General features: G+C 41.0%; 1 protein-coding gene across 2 annotated transcripts in view; it reads left to right on the top strand.

The window, feature by feature from the left end:
• The window catches only part of KLHL28 (kelch like family member 28), a 44195-nt gene extending 33028 nt beyond the window's left edge, over window positions 1-11167 (top strand). For both annotated transcript variants that reach the window (XM_033953375.1, XM_033953376.1), the window contains 3 exons: window positions 1092-1535; window positions 2713-2921; window positions 9762-11167. In XM_033953375.1, the coding sequence (XP_033809266.1) occupies window positions 1092-1535; window positions 2713-2921; window positions 9762-9925 (817 nt within the window). In that variant the 3' untranslated portion in view covers window positions 9926-11167. The remainder of the gene's footprint in view (window positions 1-1091; window positions 1536-2712; window positions 2922-9761) is intronic.
• Window positions 11168-18050: the final 6883 nt, after the last annotated feature.

Below are 18050 nucleotides of genomic sequence, written 5' to 3'. Positions count from 1 at the left end.
TGGCTTATGGGCCTAGGTCTTACTCTTCTATGGTTCACTAGCCCACCCACTAGCCCACCCACTAGGCTAGTAGAACTGTGTGCAGTTCTACTAGGCTTCCCCATATCAAATGTTGTTTTAGAGACAGGTATGTACCTTTTTGTTCTCATTTTTGTGTGGTGGAAGGGGGTCAGTGAGCACTGGGGGAGTTTGTGGGTGTCTTACCTTGATGCATGCAGTGGTTATCTATTCAGTTTGGGCACCTTTTATGGCTTCTAAAATAGGTCTAGTTCCAAATAAATAAGTTCTGTCCAGGATGTCTTGCAAAATGTTTGATTATCGCTGCAAGACGTCCATGTCTAACCCCCACTTGGGAATGCCCCAAACCCGCCCATTGCACACCTCCACCACACCAATCTTGTGCTCTGGACACAGAGAGGCTGGGACACCTCGCTAGATGTCCAAAAAGACGGTTTTGATTATCAGCACTTGGACGTCCTGGTGATTACCATGTCAAAATGCTGATTTAGGATGCTTTTTGGACGTCCATGTTTTTTTGATTATGAGCCTTTTATGTGTATAATTGCCATTATGGAATTTGCTGTTAGCACACATACAACACCTAACTTTGGATGACCTTTGGAGAATTACTCCCTGTGTGGGCTGGGAGGGAGGTTAAATTAGGGCAAAATGAGTCATGTGGGGAACTGTACTTTTTATTGTAATAATTCCTTGGCTTTTATTTTATTCTTTGGAAGTCAAAATATATTTACGTATCTGATTTGGAAGTATTGGATTGTGAAGTTGTGTGGAAATCTAAGAAATTATTCCATTACTTAAAAATATATATTTTAGTTGCTATATGTGGCTATGTGGAATTTTTGATTGTTATTCTACTTTTAAGCTGGGTATATCTTGTAGTAGTGTTATATAAGAATTGAAATCTCTATATTTTTGAAGTTTAGATCCTTTAATTTGTATCCATTTCATATCAACATATGTTTTGAAGTTGATTTCTATGTGTGTGTATATGTGTGTATATGACCATAGCTTTGAATGTAAAACTCAATGAGCAGTCACCTTTCTAACTTCTATTTCTGTTTATTTCCCAGTGTTGAGATGTATTTTCCTCAGAATGATTCCTGGATAGGTCTGGCACCTCTCAGCATTCCTCGGTATGAGTTTGGAATATGTGTCCTAGACCAGAAGGTATATGTTGTAGGAGGGATTGCAACCCATATGCGACAAGGCGTTAATTATAGAAAACATGAAAATTCTGTAGAAAGCTGGGATCCTGACACAAATACTTGGACACCTGTTGAAAGGATGAATGAAAGCCGAAGCACACTTGGAGTGGTTGTTCTAGCAGGAGAACTGTATGCTCTGGGAGGATATGATGGGCAATCTTACTTACAATCTGTAGAAAAGTATATACCAAAAGTTAAAGAATGGCAGCCCGTAGCACCAATGATAAAAACAAGAAGCTGTTTTGCTGCTGCAGTTTTGGATGGAATGATATATGCTATTGGCGGTTATGGTCCTGCTCATATGAACAGGTAAGAATAGTTTGGTTAGAGCTGTTGAGATCAAAGTGTTTGAGATGTTGTGTAATACCTGTATTAATAGAGAGATGTATTGTGATAATATCAACCACCTATTAAACTTTTGAGCTACATCATTAATGATCATCTTGGGGCCTTATTAGGCTTCACTGTATAGCATCAACACAAGAGTTGTACCTAAAGGAATACATGTAACTTATATGAATTATTTTGGTTAAAAGCTTAATGGAGGGCTGTAATAAAATTTACTCACCTGACACTAATACCAGAAGTGGAGAGACATTAGTGTAGTAAAGGAAACCTGAAGTCCCAAGTTTCAAGCTACTGGCAAGATCATGCTAATTCAAATGTAGCCCCAGTCTTATTTCTCTAGGAACCATACTCCTGCATTCATAGGATAATTTGAGAATCTTCAATAATTCTTTTCTCAATACCTGTAAAACCTGAACTGTCAATCTGTCAGAATGTAATTAATTGGCATATCTGAGTATGAAGTGGTTTTTCTTTTCTGTGTTATGCATTCAGTTTAAAATCTACTATGTGCTAGTTTGTTTCATGAAAATCCAGCAGGAAGGATGCCCACTCCCTTCTGCCGACAGACCCGCCTCTTCAAAATGGTGGCCTTCCCCTTCCCATTGCATCTTGCGATGCACTGGGAGGGGCCTAAGGCTCTGCCTGGTGCATCCTAAGACCCTGCCAATAAAGTTTGCAAGAGAAACAACGCATTTCCTTGCTGTGCATTATACGGAGTGCTCATTAGAATACCAATGAGCTCCTTGTAATGCATTAGCGTAGGATTCTCGGTGGCTGCCACCGAAAATCGGTAGGAGTCATGGAGAACCCCTTTGTGCACCGGCAGGAGAGTTTCCTTGCAAGTAATACTGGTTAAAACCAGTCTTACTTGCAAGGAAACCTTTGTGCATTGGGGTCTTAGTTACTGTGTTAAAATTATAGTTTATGATGCTTGATTCTAATTTGATGCCTCTGTTCAGAATATTTTTGATTGGTTTTAAAACTCTGATATTATTATTTTCTTTGTTGGCATTTAGGATTTTGGTTGATTGTGATATGTAAGAATATTTGAAGTACATACAATTTTTTTAATTTTTTACAATTTATAAATTACTGCAGGGGATTAAAGAATTCTCCAAAATATTTTTTTTCTACATAGTGTGGAACGCTATGATCCAAGTAAAGACTCTTGGGAGATGGTTGCTTCAATGGCTGATAAAAGAATAAACTTTGGAGTTGGTGTCATGCTGGGCTTCATTTTTGTAGTAGGTGGGCACAATGGGGTGTCTCATTTATCAAGCATTGAGAGATATGACCCACATCAGAATCAGTGGACTGTTTGTAGACCCATGAAGGAGCCAAGAACAGGTAAGATTATTCTGAATTAATTATTTTTTAAACACTATGAGGTACATAATAAAATTTTTAAAAAGTCTAAAAACCTGCCTAAATCGGCACTTGGGCAATCAAAAAGACAGGTTGTCCAAGTACCGATAATCAAACAGGGTTTTGGACATATCTAAAACCAGCTTAGGCCTTTTCAAGTTTCAAGTTTATTTAAAATTTCTTATACCGCCTAATCAAATCTTCTAGGTGGTGTACAAAAATGTTAAAACCATCTACTGACTAAAATACAGTTTAAAGAACACACAACAGTAAGACAAATACTAGCTTTTAAGGGCTAATAAACTAACAAAAAAATTAACGAACAGAGACAAGTGGGAAAGGGGGCTGGAACTACAATATGTAGAGATAAAGAGAACATGTAAGGGAGAAGAACAGTAGGAAGGGGAACAGGTATTAAGATTCCTTCTCAATACTGGGTAGTCCTTAAAAGGACAATTAGGAATCAAATGCGTCGAGAAAGAGAAATGTCTTTAGTTTTGACTTAAAGTCGGAGAGTGTAAGTTTTTCACATAAGTAGTTTGGAATACTGTTCCAAAGAAAAGGGGCGCTAACAGAAAAGATTGAGGTCCTTAGTGTGTTTATATGTTTCAATGATGGGATAACAAGAAGGTTTTGAGTTGTAGATCGCAAAGACCTTGTAATATTGTAAGGGATAAGTAGGTTATTAATGAATTCAGGCTGATGATTTTCTCTGGTTTTAAAAGTTAATAAAATAATTTTATAAGTACCGTAATTCTGTGTTGTATGGGTAACCAGTGAGCTTTTTTATAAAAAAGAGTGACATGATCATATTTGTTTGCAGTGTTTTGTATCAATTGGAGTCTTCTTATTTCTTTTTTTTGTTGTGCCTAGGAAGAGGGCGTTACAAAAATCGATGCATGAGATCACAAGCAAGTGAATCAATATATTAAGAGAAGCAGGTCCTAATAGTTTAGAAAGAGATCTTATCATACGCAATCGATAGAAACATCGTTGAACTACTTTGCTAATATGTAGATGGTATGATAGTTTACTATCAAACGTGATTCCTAGTAATTTTAATGAAGGTACTACTTTCATAGATTGAGTTTTGAACTTAAGAGGAGTTTGTAGGGTGAGTCCATCTTTGATGGGAAAAATCATAATTTTGGATTTATCGACGTTGAAAAAAAGCATATGTAAGTTGAGCCAAACTAATTTTTTCTAGTTTTTGGTTAATAAGAATTATTTTGTTAGCATTGTTTAGGTCGATCGGATTAACTAATTGAATGTCATCTGCATACGCAAACGTAGTGAAACCGATAGACTGTCCTAAGGTTAAGAGAGGGGCTAGAAAAATATTGAACAGTAAAGAGACAAAATTGAACCTTGAGGAATTCCATATTCTGTTATTTTTGAATCTGAGGATGTTGTGTTGAAGACGACTTTGGAGGACCGATCAGTGAAAAAAGAAGAAAACCAATCCAAAACTTGGTCAGTGATTCCAATGTCTTGCAAACGTGACAGGAGAAGCTTATGATCGATCTATTGTGTCAAATGTTGATGACAAGTCTAATGAAATAAGAACTGATTGATGATGATCCCAGTGTTCTCCCCAGAAATTTTTTCCAGCCGGGTGGCATGAAAAAGTAGCCGGTTGGGGTGGGATGGGGGAAATTAACCCCCTCTTTTACTAAGGTGCGCTAGCAATTTTAGCACACGCAAACCCCTGCGCTAAGCGGGAAAACTAAAGCCAGCTCAATGCTGGCATTAGCATCTAGTGCACATGGTAATTCTGTGTGCGCTAAGCGCACGCTAAAACCACTATTGCAACTTAGTAAAAGGAGCCCTAAATGTGTACTATTTTTTATTAGTTTATTATTATTTTCCAATGCTCAATATGATTTCCTTTTTTAAGGTTTGACACTTGTGCCAGAATATTTTTACTAAATTTAAGAAGTATCCAATTCTAGAAGGGAATAATTAGATATTTGCCCTCTTTCAAATGGTATAGAGGTTTAAAAAAGGGAAAGACGACAATGAAGTCATTAGGTTCAATCTAGCCATTTATTTCTGCATGAATTTAAACAACTAACAAAAAAAAGATAAATATAGTTCATCCAGCCATATAAGAAATGGCTCTACAGCAGGGGTGCCCACACTTTTTGGCTTGCGAGCTACTTTTAAAATGACCAAGTCAAAATAATCTACCAACAGTAAAATTTTAAAAAACACAAAGCACACTGTACGCAGAGAAAATGTCAGTAAGGAAGGAGGGAGGGGGCACAAACTTAGGATACAGAAGGAAGGGAGGGATACAGAAGGAAGGGAGGGAAGGGGCATGAACTTGGGACATAGCATGGAAGGATAGAAGGAAAGAGATGCTGAGGTGGAGGAGGGAATAGAAAGGGAAAATTATTGAGCATGGGTGTGAGGGAAAGAAATGGTGTACATGGGGAAAGGAAGAAAGAGGAGAATGTTGGGCATAGGAAGAGAATTGTTGGACATGTTGGTGGGAGAGGAGTAAGGTAGAGAAAGATGAGGGAGAAATGTTGGATGTGGTGTTGGAGAGGGAACAGTGGGACAGATGCAAGAGGGAAGAATGTTGGTGGTAGAGGGAATGGAGGAAGAGATGTCGCATGGTTCTGGAGAGGGGTAATAGAAGGAGAAATGTTGGGCATATGGGGCTGGTGGACAGGGGTAAAAGATGCTGCACACAGTCCGGGGGAGATGAGAGAGGGAGAAATGTTGGATGTGGCAGTAGAAGGAGTTGGAGCGATATATCCTGGGTCCCTCTATCTTTCTTTCCTCACTCCCTTTACAGCAAGGGAAGGAATGAGAGAGAGATGGTGGACATAGCACATGGGGGTGGAGGAGAGAGGAAGAAATGCTGTGCAAGGTGGGGAGGGGTAAAAGAGTGTGCTTTGTGTAGTTTAATTTTGTGGTTACCATTATGTATTATTAATAAGATTATATTGTGTGTATGTGAAAAATGAATGGAAGAAATGGCATTTACAATTAGTACTATTATTAGTATGGCAGCTGGGTCTGGGATGGAGCCTGGGCAGTGCTTTGGGCCCCCCAAACAAAAAAGCATTCTCCTAGTGTGGGAGGAGAGATGGTAGAACTGCTGGGAGGAAGGGAGACGAATGACCGCATCCCAGAAATTTTGGCATAATTTTGCATTTTCAATTTTAAAAATCCTTATCTCCAAGATGCAAACCGAGCTATTTTCTACACATAGCTATTTAAGTTTTTGCATACAGGCCCCTTATATTTGCTTTTTCACTCCTTTATATTCATATGACACAAGTTCACCATTTTTTAAGTTTTCTCTCCCTCTTTTTTTTTTTTTTTTTGTGCACTCAGCATCTTGAACATCCCTGTTTACTGAGTAGACATACAAATTTTGGTTAGAAATGATTCACAATTACTATGCTAACAAGAGCTAACTTTACAATAACTTCAAATCCTGGGGGGGAAAAAAATACCACAGTACTACTGTACCTGCACATTTTTTCCAGTAACAAATTACTAAATATAAAATAATCTCAAAACATATCCACAAATGAATTTTGGCCCTTTGAAACCTAGTAATCAGTCATATCAATCATGGAGTAATATGTCACTCACACCCCTATAAGTACAAGGCCAGACCAGTCCACCTGACTTCTACTACCGGCAAACCCCCCCCCCCCCTCGCACAATGAAGTCATCTACTACCGGAGATTCCTTGTTTGCTACCACGTAGGTGTGGGACAGTGTGGTAGAGAGTGCGTGGTCTGATTTGTTCAGTGTCCTGTCCTGCACCATAGGCATCCTGCGCTGCGGTGAAGTTTCCAAGCAAGAGAAGGGGAGGCTTCCCTTGCGCCGTGACTTTTTTTGCGTCATTAGGCATAGGTCAGCGATGGATGAAAACTTACAACATGTTTCGGGCCTTCCTCGTTGCCGGGTCCTGCCTTCGCGGAAACAGAAAGTAGGCAGGACCCAGCAGCGAGAAAGGCCCAAAGCAAGTTGTGAGTTTCCATCCGTCGTTAACCAGTTTCCTGCCTGTCTCTTGCCATAGCCCATAGCAAAATCATGCTTCGGGGCTCTAAGGTGTGCGTGCCGGTTTCCCTTCTCTTCTTCTCCCCCGCCCCGGGACGTAACTTCCGGTTTCGGAGGGAAGAGGAGGGAAGCCGGCACGCATACCTTAGAGCCCCGAAGCATGAGTTCGCATCTCCAAGCCGGTGAGAGATGGTATTTGGGGGGAATTTTTTTATGTTGAGCGGCGGCAACAGCAGGATTCCTGATAGATGACAGCTGGGCGGTAATCTAAATTAGCTGGGTGGACCGCCCGGTTAAAAAGCCCTGGGGAGAACACTGTGATCCAGATGATAAAGGATTTTAGTGGTCAACCCAATGAGTGATAGTTCAGTGGAATCATGCAAAAAGGGGTGTTTTTTGGAGAAGTGGGTAGGGCGGAAGGTGGGCAGGAGGTGGGCCGACCTAGACTTAGTAGTCCAGCAGCCATAATCGAAAGTTTGACAGGTTGCCTGGACGGAACTTATACATTTTAACTTAGACCAAGTCAAAAAAGGTATAAATTCTGGATCGGGTGCTAAGCTGATCGCAGCTGCCCCGATCAGTTCAGGGACCCAGGCAACCCGTTGCGCCCCCCGGCAATGATCGCCGGCAGGAGTGATGCCCAATCCCTCCTGCCTGAATCTGCTGCGATCCACAGAACACTCCCGCAAGCATCAGCGGCAGGAGGGATGACTTGTCCCTCCTGCAACCCCCCACCCCCCGCAGCATCATGGTAGGAGGAGATGCCCAGTCCTTCCTACCAACATCCATGAACCCCCCCCCCCCCATAATCATCGCAGCAGGAGGGATGCCCAGTCTCTCCTGATGACACCCTCCACTCCCAAGGCCACCCCCTCCAGGACCCCCCCAACCCCACGCGAACCCTCCTCTAACCTGTTTTAGATGGCCGGATGTATGGCTCCTGCCTGTGTATGGCTGGCAGGCCCACCTTCGCTGGAATGATAAGCCTTGGGATGCACTGGAGAGGGGCCTATGGCCCTGATTGGCCCAGGCGCTTAAGGCCCGTCCTGTAGGAGGAGCCTTAGGTACCTGGGCCAACCGGAATCTTAGGCTCATCTCCCAATGCATTCTGGGATGCACTGGGAGTGGCCTAAAATTCCGATTGACCAGATCTCTTAGGCAACCCCCATAGGAGGGCCTTAGGTCCCTCCACAGTACATCCCAAGATGCACCAGGAAGGGGCAGGCCCATCATTTCAGCGAAGGCCGGACGCAGACAGGAGCCGTCCGTCCAGCCATCTAAAACAGTTTAGAGAGGGGTCTGGGGGGGGGTTGAAGGGGGTCCAGATGGGGGTGGCCTTGAGGGGACTGGGTGGGCAACCTTTGGGGGTGAGGGGTGTTGGCAGGAGGGACTGGGCATCCTTCCTGTCACAATGCTTTTGGTGGGGTTCACGGGTGTCAGCAGGAGGGACTGGGCATTTCTCCTGCTGGCGATGCTTGTAGGAGGGTTTGGGAGATCGGGGCATCTCTCCTGCCAACAAAGATTGTTGGGTGGGGGATCGGGAGTGTTGGCAGGAGAGATTGGGCATCTCTTCTGCTGCGATCATTGTGGGGGGTCACGGAGATTGCCGGGAAGGAGGGACTGGGTATCCCTCCTGCTGCTATCGTTGTGTGTGTGTGTGTGTGAGGGGGAAGGGGGGGTTAGAGAATTGTGCCAGAGAATTGTGCTTTTAGGCGATTGACTGGTCCCTCCCATGCCTAAAAAGGTTTTGTTTTGGGCATTTGGGACTTGGACAAATTTATTTTCAAGAATAGGGCTTAAAGGTAGACATAGTAGCAGTCTTTTGAGAATGGACATTTCCCTGCTGCCTAATTTGGGTGCCAAGAGCCTTAGGCCAAAAGGGGACTTGTAAGTGTTTTATTGTAACTTACTTAGATTTTGAGATGTGCATGTTTTAAGTTTGATAAGGTTGGCATGGTTTGGAAGGGAATGGAGGAGGAGACAAATAGATAATACTTAATTTTGTTAATTTGAACTTGTTTTATACATTATAAATTTAACATTTCCTCTAAGCAGCTTTAAGCTGGTTGGGGAGGTGCAATGATATTATGCTTTCAGTCTTAAGGGGATAGTCAGATCCTGGCATCAGCACTGAATACCCAGGTCATCAGCAGCCCTGAAAGTTTTGCAAGTGCTAGTGCATATTCATTGCCAATACCCACATACCTAACCAGGTGAAGATGGTACCACATTAAAAAAAACAGTCCTATCTACACAGTTAGATATAAAGGATATTGATATATTGCCTTTCAGTGATACAACAAAAACAGTTTGCCAGAAAATGCCTGTATATAATATGCAGAGAGCCACTGTAGATCGATACCATAAACCACAGAAAAAAAGAGATAAAAGTTTATTATAGTAACATAATAAATGACAGCAGATAAAGACCCGAATGGTCCATCCAGTCTGCCCCAACCGTACAGGCTCTACTGTATGTCATTATTCTAAATATTTATGTGCATAATGTCCTCCATATAGATGTGAGCACATAGTTTATTGAATTGCCCTTCACATGTTTGTGCCTGTGTTAAATGTGAATGCATGTATGACTGCTGCTTAGAGTACATTGGTCAGGCTACAAATACATATAGTGTTGCTTATAAGTGCCCACGTGACAGACTATGTGTAACTTTTATGAGGGTGCCAGTCTTCTGCAATAAGTATACATCTCCTGTCACAATCTGTAAACTATGCTCACGTGCATATAATCTTAGTCATAACCTTTTTTTTCTTTTGTTTTCTCCAACTCTATAGGAGTTGGTGCAGCCATCATTGATAGCTACCTCTATGTGGTTGGAGGTCATTCAGGGTCATCATATCTGAACACTGTACAGAAATATGACCCAATCTCTGATACATGGCTGGACTCGGCTGGTATGATGTACTGTCGATGTAATTTTGGTTTGACTGCTCTTTGATGAAACATTTGAACTCATGGACCTAAGTTTGATGGCGACATTGTATCTGAAGACATACCCTATGTGCAAAGACTCAGAAACTTCAGTTCTGGAATATGAAAGAATGGGTGAGGACTAATTTGAATACAGATGGATCTTGTTACCTAAAATTGATTATCTTGCTAGTACCAGATTATTCTTAAAAAAAAAAAAAAGATTTTTTTTGCTAATTGTAACATGACCATTATCCTCAAGCTAATCTCAAATTGTTTATTCAAGAAAAAGGGTCCAAAAGCCTATATTATATCTATTCCTCTTATTTATTAGAGCTTTTACCTTTGTTCTTCCTCCTTGATATGAAACCTGCAGTTTACTGTGCTAATAGTGAGAAACATGCTTGGGTGAGTGAATGTAATCACTTGATAAAGTCTGTTGGATTTTCCTTCATATTAAAAAACAGTGCTTCACAATTTTTTTTACAAAACACTAAAGGGCTGCCTTTTTCTGTAACTCAAGGTTTGTAAATTGTAAATGCCATAGTGTGTTGCATGTATACTCTTTGTAATTGAAAAGATTTAGGGCTGTGGATATTAGTAATCTCTATTTATTGTAAAGGTAAACATTTGTAAAGCAAATGTAATGCAATTATTATCAATGGACTTAATTACAGAGAATATATAGTAGATCCTCTTCTACAGGTACATTATATAGATTGTGAGCCCACCGGGACAGATAGGGAAAATGCTTGAAATACCTGTATGTAAACCGCTTTGAGTGTGGTTGTATAACTACAAAAAAGCGGCATACAAATCCCAATCCTTTTCCCATCCATTTCCTTTCAACATTAAAGAGGTAATTTAGTAACAGTTAAGTGTATACTGATGCTATTATTTTGCAGGTCCCATGGGAATAAAATGAGTCCTCTGGGAGATAATATGCAATGTCAGTATTAGTGTGCACCAATCATTAGTAAACTACTCCTTAAGTAAATACATGTTAATTTTAGCTGTGCAGTGTTGTTTGTTTTGTTTTTTTAGTGCACAGCAGAAAAGAAATAAGATCAATTAAATCTAGAAACATTTTCTTATTTGAACAAGCAGATTTAATTAATTGATGTAAATAAGCAAGACAACGTGCTGTTTCATCCCCAGCCCTTGTAGCTTTATTTGATGTTTTCTTGTAATATTTTTATATTTTTAATAATGTATTGTGAGGATTTTTCGAAGTATGAGTTATTAAAAAATGGTGCTAACTGTAGGATTTAAGACAAGGCTGTTACCAATGTTCTTACTGTTGGGCAGTGTCCATAAAGCATGATAGAGATTTTGATTGTAATTAATTTTTTTTTGTTTAGTTTTTCTTGTCGACTTATTTTATTGTCGACTTATTTTATTAGTACTTGTGAACAGCTAAACTTTTTGATTTTTTGTTATTTTTGTAGTAATAGTACTTAATGTACACCATTCTTTTCTGGCTAATTGAATCTGAACAAAATGTTTTTAGCTCCTGTTTCTATGAGAGTATGTTAATAAGGAGAGTGGCACTGTCTTTCATTTTTTTGATATGCCTTATCTTTATTTAAAATTTATATATAAACTAGCAGACACCCACAAAGACCCAAGTACTCATGTCCAAAGCCACTCCATATTTCTACAGTTGACACCGTCCCCCATTTCTCATTATCCCATTTAACCCTCTCTTTACTCTGCAATAGAGAATGACATGGGGGAAAAATCTGTCCCCGTCACTGCTCTGTCACCGGACCACCATCCCCTTCACTGCCCCGTCCCTGTAGCATCCACCCTTCCCTCTTGCCACCTCACTGCCCTTCGGCACCGCTCACGTGGTCCATGCATCTCCCTCCCTCCCCCCTTACCTTCTTGGTGCGTTTTAAGGTTTGAGTAGCTTGTTTTAAGCCACCAGAGTGGTTGTGCAGTTGCGTGCGTGTGTAGGCGGAAGCTTCTCCTCTGACGCAACTGGAAGTTGCATCAGAGGAGAAGCTTCTGCCCACACACGCATGCGACTGCACATACACTCCGGCTTTCAACAAGTCTCAAACCTTAAAACACGCCGCAAAGGTAAGGGGGAGGGAGGTAGATAGATAGATTCGGGTAGATAGGAAGGAGGGAGGGAGCCATGCGCAATCGGTGACTGTGCCCGTTCCCTCCCTTAACTGCGGGGCGGTGGATGGCCTTTTCCCCATACCTGCGGTGAGCACCTTTCCCCCCTCCCCCATTTTGTCGGGTTACTCACAACTACTCATGGCTAGCCGTGGGTAACATCCACCGTCTCATTCTCTACTCTGCAACTCACTCCCCTTTCAAGTTAAGTTTAGCATGAAGGCTTAGGGGGGGAGGAGGGTAAGTGGTTGGGGAGACCCGATTCTCCAGTACCCTATTCTCTCCCTTTCTTTTCATCTAGCTTCCCTTTCCCTCTACCTATTCTCATCCTTTTTCATTCCCTCTTCTCCATCCTTAGATATTTTTCTCCTGCTACCCAAAAATGAACTTGGCCTTCTCTTTGTCCTTTTCCCTGTGCTTAGAAATCTGAAATCAAATACTCTCTCAATCTCATTCTACTTGATGTCATGATCTTAACCCATACCTAATAATGTCTGTTTTCTCAATACCCTCTGACACTCCTTCCACACATTCATCCCACCCTTTCTCACTCACTCACTCTTCCCATTGCCCCCCCCTAGTTGTTCTTCTCCCATGTGATGTCCCTACCAATCTCCATTCCAGCCCCATACTCATTCTAATCTCTCCCTCTTCATTCTACTCATCATGCTTATTCTTTCCTACCAATTTGCTTACCTTTCAATCAGGCTTGTGTATTTTTCCTCTTACACTGTATACTCCCATCATTCATCCATTGCCCTAACCTCCCCCTTGTGTGCTCCCTCTTCTGCTTTCCTCACTGCATGCTCTGTTACCTAGTCACAGCATAACTCAAGCACCCTTTCTTTCCTCCTCCTTTGCTATTTAATCCCAGCACTCTCAACCTCCCTTCTCGGCAAATGAATGATTTATTTCTTGCCTGATAATTTTCTTTTCATTAATTGGGCCATACTGTTCTAGGGTGTTATCTCCTCCTACCAGCAGATGGAAGCAGAGAAAAATTATTTATTTCCATAAGGCCTGCTGTTCAGTGGAAAACTCTAGAATGCATCTGCCAGAGCAGCAGATGGTCCCTTTATAATGTACACCCATGTTCTCTCAACCCCTGCAGCTGCAATAGAAACATAGAAATATGATGGCAGATAAAGGCCAAATGGCCCATCTAGTCTGCCCATCCACATTAACCAAGCAAAACACCACATTGCAGCACTTCTACCATGCGCATAGAAGAATCTCTTCAATTTTTTTTTCTTGGGACAGAAAGAGAAATAGCAGAGCACCCTCTGAGCCCTGGCCCTTAGCCTCCAAAAGTGAGTTCAATAATGGTATGGCCCACCTAATGAAAAGGAAATTATCATGTGAGACATAATTTCATCTTCCGTCATATCTGGCCTTATCATTCTGGACTAATCTAATATCAACATTTTTATTCCACACTACCACAAGGCTCAAGGTGTATCACAATATTAAATCAAAGAGAGAGTCTCTTCTTATAAAATTATACTCATGATAATTACATAATAGATTACCATATATACTCTAATGTAAACTGAGATTTTTGGGCCCAAAAAAGGGATCCCAGTTTATATTTGGGTCCAGGCAGGCAAGGAGGGAGGAGGCGCATGGTGATTCTATAGCCACCTGACAGCTTAGAAAGGACCAGACACCTCACCTCAGGGGAGGAGGGATCACTCTTGGCTCAGCTCACCACTGGACTATCAAGATTTAAAGTAGACCTGTGGAGAGGCAGCGCTGGGTTCGGGAGGGGGAGGGAGCGGATGGGTGTACAGCTGGGTGGCACTTGAATATAAACCCTCGGTTTATATTCAAGTTAACATTTTCCCCCTAAATAAGGGGGGAAAATGTTATCTTCATTTATATTGGAATACATACGGTATACACAAATCCAACCAAGATTCAAAAAGATAGAGAAGCTTAAACTGTTGCCTAGTTCTAAAACTATAATTAATAATCCGGGTTAAATATCAGTTACCAGTCCAAATATCCCATGTTAATTTACTGTATAATTATTTAGTCATCTCTTCTGGTTCAGTTACCCATCAGGTAATGAGAAAATAAGAAACCCTTAATAGTTTTTTTAAATGTGCTATAACCCCAGAGTTTCTCAGAGGTCAGACCTTTCTGCTGTCTTGTTTAACTTATATCTCCTTCCGATATTTAAGCTGCTATAGAGACTTGGAGTTTCCTATAGACTGTATGCTGACGACATTCAATGACTATGTCTTACCCTAAATGTCATGTACCCTCCTGGAAATGTCCAGCTTCTTCTTATGTAATCCGCTTTGAACCGCAAGGTACAAGCGGAATAGAAATCACTAATGTAATGTAATGTAATGTATTTGTCAAGGAATACGGTAATGGGACAGTGGTGGGGAGAAGCCAAGATGGTGGACAGCTGGTGAAGGAGCTCTGAGCATTCACAAACTTTATTGCTATTTTTTCCTCTATTTGCTGTGAGAACCTTAATTTTCCTTATCTTCGGATTTTGCTATGCCGCATACCAAGAGGAAAGGAGCGGTGAGAGCCATGAAGTCGGTTCTTACCTCCTCTCCGTTTCAGATGACGTTTCCACAACTACTGGATTGTCGGATGCTCTTCAGCCCTTAGATGGACCCTCGGGGGATAGATCCGCGGTGGAGTTGAGCGAGGGAGCACTCGATTCTTTGGGGCCAGATATCTCTTTGTCGCCCCCAACAATCTCCACACCCCTTTGCCCAGCGGAGGTACGGAATGGTGACTCTAGCTCCGGGAGACAGGGGGAGGAAGCCCTGGAGCTAGATTTGGGTGGAGTTTCACCCCATGGTGTATTGCAGAGTCGGGAGAACGCCTAGGGAGCTGGGAATTTGACGGTAGGACCTGCAATTACTCTAGAGACTCTCCTTGTGGCCATAAAAAAGATGGATGTAACAGTGGGGAAAACGGCTCAGGACATGGAGGCATTAGTGTCTAAAGTTGATGCTTTCTCCTCTAGTATTGAAAAAGTAAAGCAAGATTGTGTGAAAATGATTCAAAAAGAGTGTTTCATTGAAAAATTCTATTACAATGGTGGTTAAAGATCAGAATTCAGTTTTACGAAAGATTGAGCAAATTGAGAAACTTTGACAGGCGTTTAAATTTAAAAATTTTGAATTGTCCAAGAATTCAGGCTATGTCCCCGATTGAACTCTTCAAAAAGTTTCTATTAGAAAATTTGAATTTCTCCTTGGATAGTATTCCACCTATAAATAAGGCCTATTATTTACCATTTCCTAATAATAAAAATCCTAACATAGGGGACACACATTTGAAGGAAAATGACCCTGCTGAAGACAATCTGCAAACTTACAGCAATTCTTGAGGACTCATTATCTAAGGTAAAGGATAGGGCTACTGTAATATTGAATTTGGTTTTTGAACAAGACCTTACTTCTATTATGAGAATTTATTTTAAAAAGGGTGGATCTCCTTTTTGAGGTCAATGAGTATGGATTTATCTGGACGTAACTAAAACAACTCAAGAGAGACACAGAGAATTCCTTGTAATGAGAGAAGAAACGAAGAAATTGGGAGACACCTTTTTGTTAGCTTACCCTTGTAAATGCCTTATTAAATATTTGGATTTAAAATATGTCTTTTTCCTGCCTGAATATCTAAGATCTTTTCTGGACCTCAAGGGGTTAACTAGTGGAGTGGTTAGAAGCTCAGAATAATCAACCAAGGGATGTGTCATTTAAGCCTTAGGTTCATTTTTTAAAAACGTAATTAACTATCTCTTTATTTTCTATGTTCTTCCACCAAATGTTATAATGGTGGTCTAAGAAAGAATCTAAACCCATTATTATATAAATTTTCTGTTATATATTTTTCTACTTTGAAATTGTTTATTGGGGATAGGTTTCTGTATTTCTAGAACGAGTAGTTATACTTGTAAGGATTGTATAAATGAATAAAAATAATATAAAATTAAAAAAGGAATATGGTAATGAATATTCCAGATTCTGTTAAAGTACTGGGCACAACTATGCAGTTCTCACCTGAAATTCAATACTTAGATGTAATTATTGATTCACACTTATCCTTTAAGGAGCACATACAGGCAATGGTAAGGAAGATATATTTTAAATTACAGTTAAGCAATCTTAGATCATACCTTTTCTGGAGCTAATTTTAAGTACACTTCCCCCTCCCCATTCGCAATTTCAGTAATCGCGATTTCACATATTCGCGATTTTTTGGGAAGGGGGAAAAAAAGGAAAAAAAAAACATCGTTAAGTCTTCCCCCCGGCATCCTGGCCTTACCTGGTGGTCTAGCAGGCTTTCGGGGCAGGAGCGATCTTCCTACGCTCCTGCCCCGTGCAGATCGCCATTAGGAAATAGCTGTAGGGAGTTCCCGTCGTAGTCTCGAGAGACTACAGGAACTCACAGCAGCCATTTCCTAATGGCGATCTGCACGGAGCAGGAGCGTAGGCAGATCACTCATGCCCCGAAAGCCTGCTAGACCACCAGGTAAGGCCAGGAAGGTGGGAGCGAGGCGGGGGTGGGTCAGAGCCGGATATTCGCGGTTTTTCACCATTCGCGGTCCGGCTCTGCCCCTATCCCCCACGAATCCAGAGGGAGAAGTGTATGTTCTTCAGACAATCGTTTTATCTAGTTTAAATTATTGCAATCTTGTTCTGTTTGGAGTCCCCGCAACTGCGACACATGCAGTACAGGTTATCCAAAGTTCAGTTATTTAAGCTCTTTTTGGAGTGGCAAAGTGTGATCACATGCCATAATATTATGTTGTCGTATTGGTTGAAGATAGAATATAGAGTACAATACAAATTGTTGCTATTAATATACTTTTGTATACATCAGTTGGCCCCACAATATTTGGTTGATAGCATCTCACCGTATATACCGCTTCAAAAGTTATGTTCAACTGATCATGGCGACCTTTATATAACTATACAAAATAGGGTAAATATAGTCAATTACTGATATTCAATTCATTAAAATGCTATACCAAGAATACCATAACATAAAATTAATTAAACATTTAATTTATTGATTTCTTTAATTCAATTCATATCCTAAAAACTAACAAAATTTATTTCATCTACATTTAAAACAACTGGCCTGGTCAAGCCTACAGATTACTACTCAAGGAGCTATTAGGACTTTAATTGACTCATCAAGTACTTATATCTTCAACCTCCCTGATGATGGACTCAACTGAAACTCAGCTGGAGTTGGAGGCTTATGCTGATTGAACAATATAAGAATTAAAATTGGAAAACTTTAAGGATTAAGAAGAGAGAACCTCAGAACTGATTAAGCATTAATATAAGGATCAACTGGCCTGGTCAAGCCTACAGATTACTCCTCAGGAGATATTGGAACTTTAATTGACTCATCATCAAGTTGAGTAAGCTTCATTGGGCCTGAATGGCTTCAAAACTTAACATCATTAAGAACCTTGAAGATTGATTGATGGACTCTACTTTAAAGCTTTAGATAGTACCTGTAGCTTTTCCCAGCCTATGATTTTGTTATTAGTAGCACTTTGCACTTTGTATTACATGTTATTGTAGATTTTAAATTTAGATGAAATAAATTTTGTTAGTTTTTAGGATATGAATTGAATTGAAGAAATCAATCTTCTATAATAAAACCCTAAGCTCACATGCGCTTTTAGGGTTTTGTGATCCCTGCCACCATGGTATGTGCCTCCTTGCCAAATTATATTTCCGGTGCATGGGGTGGCTTGCGATGGCGATGGCTGTTTGACTTCTGTGCTGCCGGGATGCCTCTTTTCACCCCCGGACCAGCAAACGCAGTAGCCACGGGACATTTGCTAGGCCGGCCCACTTCAATAATGCGAGGTGGGCCGGCCTAGTAAAAGCCCTGAATCTGCCTGGGCTAGTGGATGCTGGACAGGGGGAGCAGGGAAAGGAGAAGACCTACTGCTGGACAGGGGGATCAGGTAAGAGGTGCTGCTGGACAGGGGGCAGGTAAAAGGAAGGGAGAAGGCCTACTGATGGACA

Source organism: Geotrypetes seraphini, chromosome 7, assembly GCF_902459505.1.
Source record: "Geotrypetes seraphini chromosome 7, aGeoSer1.1, whole genome shotgun sequence".
In the NCBI taxonomy this organism is placed as follows: domain Eukaryota; kingdom Metazoa; phylum Chordata; class Amphibia; order Gymnophiona; family Dermophiidae; genus Geotrypetes; species Geotrypetes seraphini.
This window is presented reverse-complemented; position numbering and strand designations above follow the sequence as displayed.